At 39.6% G+C, this 15,408-nt stretch overlaps 1 protein-coding gene across 3 annotated transcripts in view; it reads right to left on the reverse strand.

Moving 5' to 3' along the window:
- The window catches only part of KIAA1614 (KIAA1614 ortholog), a 58,513-nt gene that overhangs the window by 23,968 nt on the left and 19,137 nt on the right, over positions 1–15,408 (reverse strand). For all 3 annotated transcript variants that reach the window (XM_089515907.1, XM_089515909.1, XM_089515908.1), the window contains exons 4-6: positions 13,854–13,917; positions 6,020–6,163; positions 1,974–3,691 (exon numbers count right to left, since the gene is read on the reverse strand). In XM_089515907.1, coding sequence (XP_089372033.1) covers positions 1,974–3,691; positions 6,020–6,163; positions 13,854–13,917 — 1,926 coding nt within the window. The remainder of the gene's footprint in view (positions 1–1,973; positions 3,692–6,019; positions 6,164–13,853; positions 13,918–15,408) is intronic.

The raw sequence follows: 15,408 nt of genomic DNA on the forward strand, positions 1-15,408 counted from the left end.
TAACTACTGTTTTTATATCCTATAATTTCAGGAACCTTTCTGTCAATATTTTTAAGGCCTATCTGCAGATCTGATTATTAAGAATTTTGTGGTACATTTATGTTAAAATAGTATGTACAATGGGCACACCACTGTAATTTGGCAAATACTATATCCATTAAAAGTGATATGTGCATTGCAGACTATAAGCACAAAACAGCAGTGTGGAGTTTTGGTTGTGTCCTTCTATCGATCACTACTCAGACTGTAGGACACAGAGAACTCAGGCAGTTCACTCTGTCTGTCCTAAGAATTCTCTCCCATTGAATGGCACTCCTCTGACTCACCTTGGAGGACCAAAAACAATTGCAGAGAATTATTTGGGGTGGAAGGAATATGTCCAACATGAGCAAAATATGGGAGATCAAACCCTCCCTAGTGAGATAGTATTGGTAATGTTTGCCTTCAGTTAACACCTGGAAAAGATATTGAACAATACTACACTAACCTCAACATTTATAAGAAAATATGACTTTACAAGTGTAAGACAGGGGCCGGAACAAGACCGGACTTAAAAGCCCGCTTCTGGGAGGCTTGCAGGCACGGCATTTTAACACCACACGCCTTCAAGACTCCCAGAAGCCACCCACCCAACCACATGGGGGCAGTTTCAAGACACTCCGGAGGCACAGCATTTTGACAGCGCATACCACTGGAACAGAAGTTGCGCCAGGGCTGCCTAAGGAAGCCGCTCCCATGTGGTTTGCTTAGCAACTTCAAGGCATCTTGATGATGTGTGGTGTCAAAAAAAGTGCCCCCAAGCTGCCCAGAATCTTTTCCATTCCTATTTGGGCTGGCAGTGGCAGGCGCCTTTGTGACCACAGTGTGTGTTTGCCATGGTCCCGAGGCATCTTCAGCGGGGACAGCTTCAAGCTGCCCCTTCCTGTTCTGGCCCTAAGACCTATTACATTTCCACTTATCCCTGGAAATGAAGAAACACCATAGACCTATTTAGGCAAACCCACCTTCATATGTGATTACCACACTGCAATGGGAAGAGGGGAAAGACTGGCCCTGCCATTAGGCTGAGTAAGACAGTCCTCTAAGTAGCTCTATTGGGAGCATCATCAAAGGGCAGTAAATTGTTCGGTGTTTACATTATTATTACAGTGAGCTCTCCACATTCACTGGGGTTAGGGGCACAGGATCCCTGTGAAAGTGGAAAAACTGCAAATTTAAAAAAAAATCACTATTTCTTTACTTGAGAGAACACCTCTCTAGGAATCTCTAGGTCTTCCAGCACACTCTATGGTCAATATCTGCCAGAAGTTGACCACAGAATAGCACTGGAGGACTTGCAAACAACTAGAAAAGAGTTATCTCTACGAATCTCTGGGTCCTCCAGCACAACGTCTGGCGGACACTGACCATAGAGTTCCACTGGAAGACCTAGAGATTTCTAGAGAGATTATTCAAATCCACAAAAGGCAAAGATGCAAACATGAAGGGCTGACTATACTTATTTTTATCATTGGGGAAAAGAGACATAGTGAGTGAATTTTCACTTCAGGGACTAAAATAACATTATTGGTCTTATATGCCATATAATGTGATTAGAAGTGGGGTGCCATCTGCTGCTCTAACTTTTGGCCACAGTGGGAAGCAGAATACTGAACTAGACGGACCTCTGGATGGAACCAGCAAAGGTCTTATATTGAAAAGTGGGTCGCAGTGTGCATCTCCTCTCACAATCTGACCTTTTGCTTTTGTTTATCCGCTCAGTCACTAGCCACTTCAAAGCTATTCGTAAAACAATCTAAACCTATGCAAAACTAATTTATGTACAGATTAAAACATGAAAATAAGCAAAGGCATGCATGTTAGAATGCTTTGAACGGACCAATCTTACTTGCATAAATTAGCTTAAGAATGTGATATCTCTTGCTGGAGAGCCTCCCCTAGTGCAATTGTCAAAAGTCAGCATGATTTCTTACCATGTTTTTTCCTCATCTTCTGGCTGTCCTGGAATTGTTCTTTACTCTTCACCATAGAAATCACTGAAGTTTTTGACTGGTGCTTTGCATGGGTATTATTGCAATTATTAGTGGATAAAGCCAACAACTGACTCTTAGAAAGCATCTTTGGGCTTTGCATGCCACTCTGCTCCTCTGTCTGAGACACGCAGGCATGCTGAATATTGTGAAGAGAACAAACTGGCAGTTCATTGGCTTCTTTCACCTGCCCAGGATCCTGAACATCCAGCTTGTAGCTGCCTGTTAAAACAGCTCTCCTGTAAGGCATTGGGGAGGAGAGGGCTTTTCCTGTGGCAGTGAGTGTAGGTACTTGATCTCCTAGGTTGAAGCTGGCAGCCACTTCCTTATTTAGCTGCTGAGAAGGATCCTTTACTTGGCTTAAGTTGTTGGTTGGCCTGTGACTAGAGCTCGATTTTCTGTTAACAGAGTTTGTTAAACTATCAGGAGCCAGATAGGAAGGCAACTGCTGAGAATTGACAGTGGGTATGGGTTCCCTAAATTGGGCTTTGGGTCCTTTCATGTGCCCTTGGGCTTTGCCTTTCTTGGCCAATGGATATAGATCTACAGGTTGATTGCCTCTGGTATAGACTTCCGCCTTGTTAGAAGCTATTTTATTTTCTTGGCTTTTTATTTCAGAGGCTCCCTTCACATTATAATTGTTTGCTTCATTAGCACTTAACCCAGTTTCCACTTTGTTAATGCTAGGCACATTATCTTGGAATTCCTCATTATGGGCATTGTAACTGGCATTCCCCCAATGCCTGTCCCCCTTATTCTTCATACTCTTGGTTTCCTTCTCTGAAGAACAAACTGGCCTAGAATCTGGACCAGGCACACTGTGCCACTGACTTTTGAACATTGACTGTTGACTATTAGTACCGGTACCAGCTTCTTCGCTGTCTGTCCTGTAACTATCTGATGTGTCAGTGGTGCTATCTAAAGCTGAGTCAACATCATCTATACAAGTCACTTCCCCAATATAAGTTTCCTTGATGCGTTCTGTGTAAACACGCTGTCGAGAAGGAAGGATCCACAGTGGAGTTCCTTTGGGACCAAGAGGCCTTGTTCGGGTGTCCTCCTGAGAAGCACTAAGCACCTTGTGTTCATTGGCAATGCCTAGATGTTTGCTTCTTTGGGAGACATTACAAGTCATATGCATGTCATTCCTGGTTTGATTTACACTGACATCAGGGTTCCTGGCTGCCAATTTGTTGACATAAGACCCACAGGCACTACATTTCCCTTCTTTGTTGACCACCAGAGGCATTCCCTTCTCAGAGCGCCCCCTGTTGCTTTGATGAGTGAGTGCCCCTCCTGCCTGCTCTGTGCTCTGCTCTTCCCAGACAGGCTTACAGATGCCATTCTCTTTACGCTGGAGGTCACCATTGATATAATCTGAAAGATCCGGTTTGGAGACCAGTGGGCCACGACCCAGAGATAAGAGAACTGAATCCAAGACTCGCTTCTGACGTTGCTGAAGACGTTCCAAATAGCGAACCTCAGCATCCCGTGCAGATTCATCCTCAAAACGCACACGGGATGGGGATGGCCCTCGTGTCCTCTGCTGCCCACAGCTGGACTCCCCACTTGACGAGTCACTCAAGTTTCCACTGGCATGGGGGTCTCCATCCTTCAGAACAAAATTCTTTGCTTCTGCAGCAGAAATTCCACAGGCATCCCTGAGGCACAAAATAAAGAGAGAGGAAATATGAACATGGACTCTGGAGGTACCACTTTCGTTTAACGAAGAATAATTAGGAGCAGATGTTATTCATGAAGTGTGTACCAAAGCTGAATCTCCTTCTACCAAGAAATATTGCATGTCTCCAACTGTCTGCTGGTACATCACACTGACATGACATGTATTCCTTTACATCGGGATCCTAATTATATGCCAATACCTTCTTCAGCTGCATTTGAAAGATAGCAGGAACAACTAGCTATTTAGAGGATATGGGTGTGCACTCAGTAGGGGGGGTTTCAAAAAACCTATTATAATCAATCCAAGGGCTTCTGTTCTACAAGTCAATGATTTGAGTTAAAACTGTGAAAAGCAGCTGCTAGCAAATTATGGGGCGAATGGGACAACAAATGGTATTAAAATGCAACCCTATTATATTGAGTACAATTTTAATGTATGCAAAAGCAGATCTTTGAGTTTTTCTCCTCTTCTCTGGCAAGAAAAACAACAATAACATAGAACAGCTAGTGATAATTCTCAGAGGAAAAAGAAACAGTAGGCTTTACTCTAGTAGGAATGAATACCCATAAGCCAGTTTGGGGCATTACATCTCTGAGAGCCACATTTGATTCTAAGATCCAGGTGTTCATTTTCATGGGATCCTAAACATCTCTGGTACTTATAATAGTACATTTTATTTTACCTGAAGGTAACTGTGGGAAAAGAAGAATATGTAACAACTGTTTGTGTTGGCCAAGGGAAATTATTATTGGTAGAGGATGGAATATGTTTTGTTTTATTCTTCTTCTTGTTGTTAGCTGTCTTCAAGTTGACTTTGACTCTTGGTGACCCTGTGAAAGAGACATCTCCATGACCCCTTATTCTCAGCCTCTCTGTTTAAATCCCGTAAGTTCAGGCCTGTGACCTGCTTGACTGAGTCTAGACATCTGACCTGTAGTCTTCCTTTTTTTCTACTGCCCTCTATGTTTCCCAGCATTATTGTCTTTTCTAATGAGTCATTGTTGTATTCTATGGGTTGTTTTTTGTATTGTTTCACAAATGTCACAGATCTTACTGTTGATGCCTTTCTAGTTTTCATGAAATAAAAAGTGAATCAGTATAATCCTCCAGATACAATAAGTCTGCATAAGCTTCTAGAATGTTTGACATAAGGGAAGAACAATGTGCTCTTCTGCTTTATGATAATCTTTGATGTGCTGGGCATGTGAGAGTGCTTGTGATATGCACTTCCAATGCACAACTGAAAATAAGTATACAAGTCTGTTTAGCATTTTTTGAAACAACCCGTGTCATATTCCCCACAATGGCTGCCCAAGGATTGAGATCTGCTGGAGCAGCCCTCTTCTGCATCCCATCAGATGAGGTAGGGAAAGTGAAAGGGCCTTTTTGGCGGTGGCACTCTATTTGTGTAATGTCCTCTCCCTTGGCAGTCTGACTAGTGCCAATCCTAGTTACTTTTCAGAGCATCAAGTCAAGAAATTCATTTTTATTGAAGTGTTTGGAGACTAATTAACTCTGTGTCTATGTTTGTGTGTTCTTTTAAACTCCCCTTTAAAAGTTATTTTAACAGGTCTACCTTCAAAGCCATTTGAAATGTTTTGTCTTCTTTCAATTGTTTGCTGAAATTAGTTTTAAATTATCTGCACTATTTATATTATTTTATTTGTTTGCTGCCCTGTGATCTCATGATTAAAGGGCAGGATAAAATATTTAAATAAATAAATCTATACCGGAAGCCATCTAGATGTCATAACTGTGCTCATTTTTTTCTGAATTTTATTATAAAAAGTCATTCATCTCACAGTTGATAAATTGTAACATTTCACTCATCTTTCACCCCATTCTGTGCTTATAGTCAATTTAAATGTCTCCTTAATGTCACAGTTCAGGTTCCATGTACTTCATTTTTTGAATGGATAAACGTATCTTGTAATTCTGGGGTGTTCTATATTTTTAAAATTCTTATACAAGACTTCATATCTAAACATTTAATGAAAACAAGATAGTATCTATCAACAAGAACTAAACAACAGTATTCAATTTGCACATCAAAAGGTACAGTGGCGTTTATATGATATGGCGGGACCATGCAAGTGAATCATTGTGAGAAAAGGTATGAGTAGTTTAAAAGTATGAAAAGTATAAATAGGGAAGAATGCATTTTGTGTGCAAGTAAAGTGCAAGTTCAAACAGACACACACACACACACTGCAAATACAACAAAGTCTCCTTGTTGCATTCATTTTCCCTGCTCCCCCCCCCCCTTGAAAGCACTGACCACCCTGCATGAAATTCTTGGTCTTACCTCCTCTCTTGGGAGAAAGTAGGCAGAATGTTATGGCTAGCTCGGAGGGGGTTCGTCCTGGCCTTCATACGCGCTCTCTGCAGCAGTTGCTTAGCCTGCTCATGCCTGGGGCTCAGCTCCAGCTCCTGGTTGGGAACAAAGGCCCTGCAGGCAAGGCAACAGGGAACAAGGAGTGGGGGATTAGGAGAAAAAAATAACAAGGATTAAGAGTGGTTTAGCAGTGACGGAGACAGCAGCAGCAGCATAGTGAACAGACAACATGCTCAATGAAACTGGGTTTACGGCCCTTAGAGAAGAATGAGTTGACACTAGGTGGCATCTTACTCAGCTACATCAGTACCACAAGGGATATCAAGGTACACCGGTGATCAAACTGGCCAGGATATACAGATGTAATAATTCACTATTTTCTTTCTCAAAAGAAGCAATAAGTAATTTCAGAAATTTTCTTCCTGTTAGGAGAATGTCTTCAAAAACTGACAGTCAAGACAGTCTTGACAGTCAGTTCAAGACTTATGCTATGCAAAATTTGCATGTACAGTCGGCCCTTCTTATACACAGATTTTTTATACATGGATTCAAGCATCCACGGTTTGAAAATGTTCAAAAAAAGTATAAATTTCAAATGTAAAACTTTGATTTACCATTTTTTAGAAGGGACACCGTTTTGCTATGTCATTATACTTAATGGGACTTGAGCATACACGGATTTTGTTATACACAGGGGATCTTGGAACCAAACCCCAGCATATAACAAGGGTCCACTGTATTTATTTTGCACAAGAAGTTGCATTTACAACACTGCAGGCAAATCCACATATGAATATAAGTTGCCAACTACATATAAGTTCCCAACTACAGACTTATAAATTCCCAACTACATATAAGCCATATAAGTTCCCAACTGCAGATTTTTCTGTGTATCAAACAGCATTTTCTATTTTCTTTGCAGAAAATGCTGTTTTCTGCACACAAAAAACCACAGGTGAATTTTATGCAGCATAAGTCCCAAACCATGAAGATCCTTGTCAGTCCAGGATTCTTCTTGTCAGAGTTTCTCAAAACTGGACATAACACAATTTAAAAAACACACCTTTTCAACCCCTTTTTTCAACCCCTTTCAAATAGTATTTCCATCCATACTGGGAATGAGCAACTATGGGTAACAACATAAAAACAGCCAGCTAATGATCCTAAGTGGCCATGCATATTAACAAAAATTGGAGAGGGGATCTTTTGCACTGGAGTAGAAAACTAAACATTATTGAAAGAAAACACCTTTATAAATGGTTATAAATAGGATTTATAGATAACTACAAAAATTCCTAACATCCTAAGCTTTGAAAGAGATACACAAGTATTCATGAGGATAAAAACTTTTTAAAAAAACCCAAACAATCCTGTGCTACATTGTGTCTAAGGAAAACTTTAAAATTTATTCCAAGCAAGGGATAGGAAGGGGCATGAGTCATATGGCGCATATGATGTCAGAAACATTAGCACCATCTTGAGGGGGAGAGAGGCCTGTTATGTTTTATTTTGACTTTGGATTATTGTATTGTACTTCCTGTTGATCTAATTTGGAAAAGCGGTATATAAATAAACATTATTATTATTATTATTATTATTTAGCACAGGTGCTCAGAACAGCCAAACACATCTCAAATGAGTTGAGCATTAGTTGTGTGGCTAGGTGCTAGCTCTGGAGTTTCAAGTATTCCTCAAAGAACAACAACAAAAACTACAAATGGATTTTACCACAAATAATGGGAAGACAAAAAAGTGAAAAAAGTGAAATATCTACAGTGAGTGATAAATGCTCCATACCGCAGTGCCCATATTTTCAAAGAAACTGCTTGATTACGCCGCCTTAAGGTTCAATGCAAAATCAGCTCCTCAAAGCAAATACACACATGCTCACAAACCGATGCAAGCCAGAATATTGTTGTTGTTAGCTGCTCTTGAGTCGACCTCGACTCATGGTGGCCCTGTGGATGAGACATCTCCAAGACTCCCTGTCTTCTTCCACTGCTCTACTTAAGTCTTGCAGACTCATGCCCATGACCTACCTGAATCTAGCCATCTGTTGTATAGCCTTCCTCTCTTTTTTTCTGCCCTCAATCTTTCCAGTATTATTATCTTTTCCTAATGAGTCATGTCTTCTTTTGATGACCAAAGTATGACAGCCTCAATCTTGGATTCTAGGGATATTTCAGGCTTGATCTGTTTTTGCTGCCCATGGTATCCTCAGCACTCTTCTCCAGTATCGCATCTCAAATGAATTGATTTTTCTTTTTATCCACTTTTTTCACTGCCTAGCTCTCACATCCATACATAGTGATGGGGAATACCATGGCTTGGACAATTCTATATACGCAGCTGTATATCTTTACTCTTTAGGATCCTTTCTAGCTCTTTCATGGCTGCTCTTCCCATTCCAAAGTCTTCTTCTTATCTCTTGACTGCTGTCTTCATTCTGATCAATGTTTGATCCAAGGTATGAGAAATCTTTGACTATTTTAATTTCCTCATTGTATAATTTGAGTTTATGTAGATCCCCCATGGTCATTATTTTTGTTTTATGTTCATCAATAAGCCTGCCTTTGTACTTTCTTCCTTGACCTCACTTAATAATTGTTCCAAGTCTCTGATGTTTTCTGCCAGTAATATTGTGTCACCTGTGTATCTTACATTGTTGATGTTCCTTCCTCCTGTCTTCACACTTCTTTCTTCTAAGTCTAACCCTGCTCTTTGTATGATGTTTTCTGTGTACAAGTGGAACAAGTATGGTGATACAGTCACCTCAGGCGCACGCCCCACTCAGATGAATGGGATGCGCCACCCCTTGCGTCCCCCTCGCGGCTCCCTTGCAGATTTCAGCATATGCTGAAAGCCGCGTATAACACAGGCACAGTGTACTATGCAGCCTTCAACTACATACACACAGCCTTGCTTGGCTCCTTTGACAATTGGAAACCATTCTGTTTCTCCATAAATACTCTGACCAAAAATCCACAACAAACTTCAGGTGATACAGAAAATTTATTGAAGGACTTGGGAATAAGTATTCTTGCCACGTCTTTGTCGAAACTGAGGGTCCCAAATAAAGTCAGAACCTTAAAATTCCCCAAACCCCTCCCTTTGAGTTGATACCCTACTCTTCTGCCTTTGATGTAGAATCCCTCCCTTTGATCTGTAGGAGGAAAGGAAGGGGGGTTTGATCATTTGGTTCCTGGCTCTTCTACCAAATAGAGATCTAAGGCTGTATACAGGTTTGGTTTCAGATTCCCAACAACCCCTCATAAACTGCCTAACTGCCATGCCCTACGTGACCATGCTCTACGTGACCATCCGGCTTAGTCCCCATGGCGGCATTCCTCCCTATTCTCAACGTTACTGTCTATCTATCTATCTATCTATCTATCTATCTATCTATCTAATTGGCAGAATACACCCTGAATGCTTGACTGAAGGTGGATTCTGACAGTTCTAACAGTGGCCTCTTGTCCTGAACATAGCTTTCTCATCAGAACTATCAAGTATATTGGTACTCCCTTGTCTTTGAGAACATTCCATAGCTTTTCATGATCGATTCAGTCAAAAGGCTTTGCTATAGTCCATAAAGTACATTCTGATTTTCTTTTGGAATTTTTTTGGTGTGCTCCATTAGCCACTGTATGTTTGCAATGTGGTCCTTAGTGCTTCCATTTTTCCTGAACCCTGATTGCATCTCTGGGATTTCTCTCTCCAAATGTAGTTGGAGTCTGTGTTGCAATGTTTTTAGAATTATTTTGCTTGCATGGGAAGTTAGTGCTACGGTCCTGTTGTCCCTTTTGTCTCTTCCTTTGTGGATGGGGATGTATATTGAGTGTTTCCAGTCTGTGGGCCAGTGTTTTGTATCCCATATATGGTGGCATATTTTAGTTAATACTACAGTTGATTCTGTATGTGTGGATTGTAGCCGTTCAATTGGAATATCATCTGTTCCTGGTAATTTGTTTTTCCCAATTTCTCTTAATGCAGCTTCCACCTTGCTTTCTAGAATTTGGGTTTCATCTTCATATGATTCTTCATTCCATTCAGAATATTCAGCCAGAATATATTAGGCAAATATTTAATGCTTTTTACCACAACGAACATAGAAACATAGTTCTTCACTACAACCACAAACAGAAGAAAATATACTTTCTACAAATGTAGACAAGGTCTTAAGTTTTGCTTTAAAGTTACTGCCTCGAAACATGTTGTTGTTTCTATTCAAAAATACTGACTTGCACCATGAAGACTTTGATCACTGGTTCACTCTCACTTAAACAAGCATTTGTTTCTCTTTTCCTCCTCAAAGAAGGTCAGAACGGTATTCGCAAGTTTCTAATCATTTATTCTCATAACCACCCTCTATGACAGACTGAGCAGAGAGACATTGACTGACTAAAGATCAGCCAGGGAATTCCACAGGTGAGTATTTATTTGAATTTAGGATTCTAGCAGTGAGTCCTGTGCACATTTACTAAAGAATAAGGTGCACTGAATTTAATGAATAAAATTCAATTTATCTGAGCAGGATTATACAAAACAGTGTCTCCAGTTTTTATACCAAATCAGCTCTCATTGGTAACATCTTCTTATACTGTCTACTTCAAAAACCCATTTTTTTCGTGATACATACACAAGCTCTTGATCTCTTGAGAAGTGCTGTACAGTACATTCCGTATCCTGTTCATTTTTGTACACATCCTAGAACACTAGAAATGTGGGTGCCATCAACCCTCACTTTCCACTTTCAACATATGACCCATTTTCCTTTTCTATCCGCCTCCACTCAGCACATCAACATGCTCACCCAGAATTTCCTTACTGGCCCCATCTATAATCCTGGTGATTATTTTAATCAGCTCAGAGCGTCACTTCACATGGCCTCACTTTAACTCTTTCAGCACAGTCTCCACAGGTTTCACCGTGCACAACGAAACTACTGATTATTATTTGCTATTTGACATTTTTAATTTGTTGCCTGTTTTATTGAACCCTTTCCTGTATTATGTATTATTTATATGTATTATACCATTATTTCTTAAATTGTATGCCATGGGCAGGTTTACTCTTATCTATTTTACTGTTTGTATGTACAGCGCTGTGCAAATCTACAACACTATATAAATAAATAAATAATAATAATAATAATAATAATAATATGCACAAATATTTCTTTTCAGCTTAGAAAACACAACAAACTTCTTTGTTTATAGACAGGACATCCTCCAAACTTTCTACTCTGCTTAGACCTTATGTATGAGTGGAAATCAGCAAAATGGCCAAGAAGTCACACTACAGCATCAGATGCACCCAAAAGTGCTTCTATTTGCCTTATAGGACAAAGAAGGCAAGGTGGAGAGGAGTCATATCCTCCCACAGGCAGACCTTACCCAGACAAATGCAAACCTTTCAGCAAACAGAACACAGGAAGCCATATTTCGCCCCAGAGCAAATTTCTCCGAATGCAAATGCATGTGGTGAGGCACTTTAAGAAAAGTGAACAACAACACCAGCAAGGCAGAAGGCATTATATGTGTCTGCTTGAAATGGTCAAGAGATACTACCTTCATCATGAATTTAAAAACATTTAACCCTGTAGGAAAGATTCCAGGAATTAGAAGGAGGCGCAGTGAAATACCTCACCAGAGAACATCTCTGCCCATAGGGAAGATATTGATATCCTCTCCTTAATATTCTGCTTTTATTTCTAAACTTCCTCAGAAGCATTTATTTCCTTACATGTAGAATATAAATGCATCTATTTACTAAATCAATCAATGTTCCTCATTTGAATTTGTGCAATGGCTATGAGCCAGGTCCTGGGTTCAAATATTACTTCAGGAATAAATAAACTAGTATTGGATTTAGGAAGGAATGATTATGAAACACTTAGGGTATTAGATTAAAGGTAAAGGTAATGGTAGGTAAAAGTCTGAGAAAGGTATAGGTTTGTGTAATATTTGTATTATGAAAATAAGGATTATTGTGATAATAAGGATTTGATGTATGATGTTTTTTATAATTTGATTTTAAATGTTTTATTTGTTGGGAAATAGTGCAAACAAAGATTATTTTTTAAAAAAGAGAACAAATTAATCAGAAGGTATTCAGGAAACCATAATCTCCTAGTATGAGTCTTCCAGAGCCACAATGACCTATTTTACAAGATTTTTACAAAGATTATTGAGAATGAAAATGAAGCATTTTGACCACTCAAAAGCATTGTATGTATGTAAAGTATTTCCCAATCTAATAATAAGACAGAGATTTACAAAACAAAGCAAAACATAAAATGTACAAATGTATTTGAAGACATGCAGATTCAATTCTTAAGTTTTTGCCATTTGGAAAATGATTTCAGATATGATAAACCAGGACTTGTTTTGCTTATTAAATATTAAATTATTAGAAATAGAAATTATATGCAACTGAGATGGAACATTTTAAATCATCCCCCCTCCAAGGCTAAACATTATCTAATGCCCCTGTTAACCAAATTATTCACCCTGTTTCAATCTTCATACAAAACTTAAATCATGTTCAGAAATCAGGGACAGAAGTCAATTAAAGGGTTGGCAACTCAGGATAAGATATTAAAAAAAGGTACCAACCTATTGAGTGTGGAGCAAGCTTGTTTTCTGCTGCTTTGGAGACTAGGACACACAGCAATGGATTCAAGCTACAGGAAAACAGAATCCACCTAAACATTTGGAAGAAAGCCTCCTTCTTTGGAGGTCTTTAAACAGAGGCTGGATGGCCATCTTTCAGGAGTGCTTGAGTTGTTTATTCCTACATGAAAGGGGGATGGATTGGATGACCCTTGTGGTCTCTTCCAGCTCTATGATTCAATAGACTTTATCTTATGGGGAAAATCAAGGATTTAAACAGCTATTATCCTGCGAAAACTTTGCAATTGCGATTAACATTTTCACACGACGTCGTGATTAAAGTGCCATCATCCTGAGAATAAACCCCGTTTATCCCGTGAATGATTTGTTCCTGTTTATTTCCTGTTTATTGACTGTTCATTCCAGGGATAATGGCTCTTTAATCACAATGTGTGTGAAAATGTTAATTGTGACTGTGCGATTTTCACGGGATAATCACTGTTTTAAAACCCCAATTTTCCACGTGTGATAAAGTCCTATGTAAACACTCTCATCTTTGTATCCATAACAATTTGTTCATTCCTTTTTGTTGTTTAACATTCACTATAAATATGGTTTGAGTGCTGGACTACAACTTTGAAGACCAAGGTTCAATTCTTCACTTGGCCATGAAATCCACTGAGTAACCTTGGGCAAGTCACATGCTTTCACCCTCAGGCAATGGCAAACCTCCTCTGAATAAATCTTGCCAAGAAAACCCATGAGAGGGCTAGTGTCGCTATAAGTCAGAAATGACTTGAAGGCAAACAACAGCAACAACAATAATTAGCTAAGCAGTATTCATGATAAGTTCTGTGGTCATTACATAGGCTAGGGATAGGGAACCTCTGGCTCTCTGAAGTTCCAGATTTCCACTTCCAGCAGCCCCAGCCACTATTAATAACCAATGAAAAGGAATTATTAAATTATGAAATGTTTGCAACGCTGTCTCTGTGTGGACTATTATCAAGGAGAAAACCACTCTGTGTACATGGTCTGATACAAATCTATTCAGGTAATGTATACATCTGAGATGGCTAGAGTAGAGAAAAGTGTTTATGGGGAAGAGTCTGCATTCAGTTACAATGGACTGTGGTTCCTTTTTCTAGCAATGAAATAGGACTGCCTCCCACTTCGTGCTGTAATCTTACCGGTAGCCTTCAGAATCCTGCAAGGATACACCAGAATCCCAGTCTACATCGTTTGCCAGAATCCCTGTAGACACACAACAAGAGAAATACACAATCAATTTTGTATATCTGAACAACATGAAATATAGCTGGAGATGAAAAACACAGCTCTTCTAAGGAAAGGACACTTCATCTCAGTTCTCTTCCCCAGCTTTTGTGTCCAAATCTGCAGTTCTGTAAAGCAGGAATGTAATTCTTTACCAAGTCTCTTCTTGGAGGCAGCAACAAGTAACTGAAGCCATTTTCTTCTCACTGTGAGAAAGTCTTTAAAAATTCACACAGTTTTCAAGGCTATTCACAATTTGGGACTTTATCCGCATAACATTCACACAATGTTGTTTTGTGCAGGAGACAGCATTTTCTGCATTGAAAATAATATTTCAGTGCAGAAATATTAATTCCTTTGCAGAGTAAAAGTGTAATTGGAGCTTTGTTCTGTGTAAAATTCCATGTGGTTGTTTGGTACAGAAAACAGCTCTTTCTTTTTGGAAAATAATATTTCAATGTAAAAATATTAATTCCTATGCAGAAAATATTGTTTTCTATACAAATCAATCATGTTCTAATTTTATGCAGAACAAATCCCCAATTACAGCTTTTTCTGTGCAGGAATTAGCAGTGGCACTAAAGAAGCTTCGTGCCCCGCCACCTTGGTATCCAGCCCTCCTCCCTGCTGTGCGCTGTTCTGCTCATGAATAGAGAGCATCACACAGCAGTGAAGTGAGCAGCACCCTTTTGGCCCCATCCCCAGAAGCCCCCCCCCCCAAAATTCCCAGGAGTCTTGCCCCCTGCACCAAGTGACACCCTGGGGGGCAATGCGATTGAGTGGGAATGAGCTTCCCTTGCTTCCTCAAACCAAGTGATTCAAAGTGCAGAATACTGGCCACTGGACCTATCACATTTGCCCATTCATGTCTTAAAGCGTGATCTGGATTTGCAACTTATTGTTTGGACTTTTGCTTGTTGTTTTTTAATGTTGCTTCTGGCTCCAGCAAATCTCACAAGATATGAACATAGAGAGTAGGAAAAAAGGACTACACAAGTATCCCCAAGCGAGATCTGCAATTTTTTCTTTGTTGTAATGGGTTTGCTCCCCAAACTGGGCCCATGGTCATTCCCACCCTTCCACCCCATGGCACCTGTACTCTGCTAGTGCTCCAGTACAGAATCTGGATGTCTAAACACATTAATGCATGCATTTTTAATTCTTAAAAAGAAAGCTTGAGGCCTCACTGTAACCACCATGACCTTTAAGACAAGTAGCCTTGTCTGGAAAAATAGGCTGGAAGACACTTGCTGAGACACTTGTAAATTGCCTGATTAGCCAACTAGCTGAAAACATCACAGACTTGGAACAATTGCTAAGGAAGTTCAAGGAAGAAAGTGCAAAGGCAGGCTTACTGTTGAACATAAAGAAAACAAAAAGAATGACTACAGAAAACTGATGCAGATTCAACCTAGACAACGAGGAAATAGAAATAGTAAAAGAATTTTCATACTTTGGATCAAATATTGA

The sequence above is a fragment of the Sceloporus occidentalis genome, unplaced genomic scaffold (genome assembly GCF_023333645.1).
Source record: "Sceloporus occidentalis isolate IW3139 unplaced genomic scaffold, rSceOcc1.0.p SCAF_3, whole genome shotgun sequence".
NCBI classification, from domain to species: Eukaryota; Metazoa; Chordata; class Lepidosauria; order Squamata; family Phrynosomatidae; genus Sceloporus; species Sceloporus occidentalis.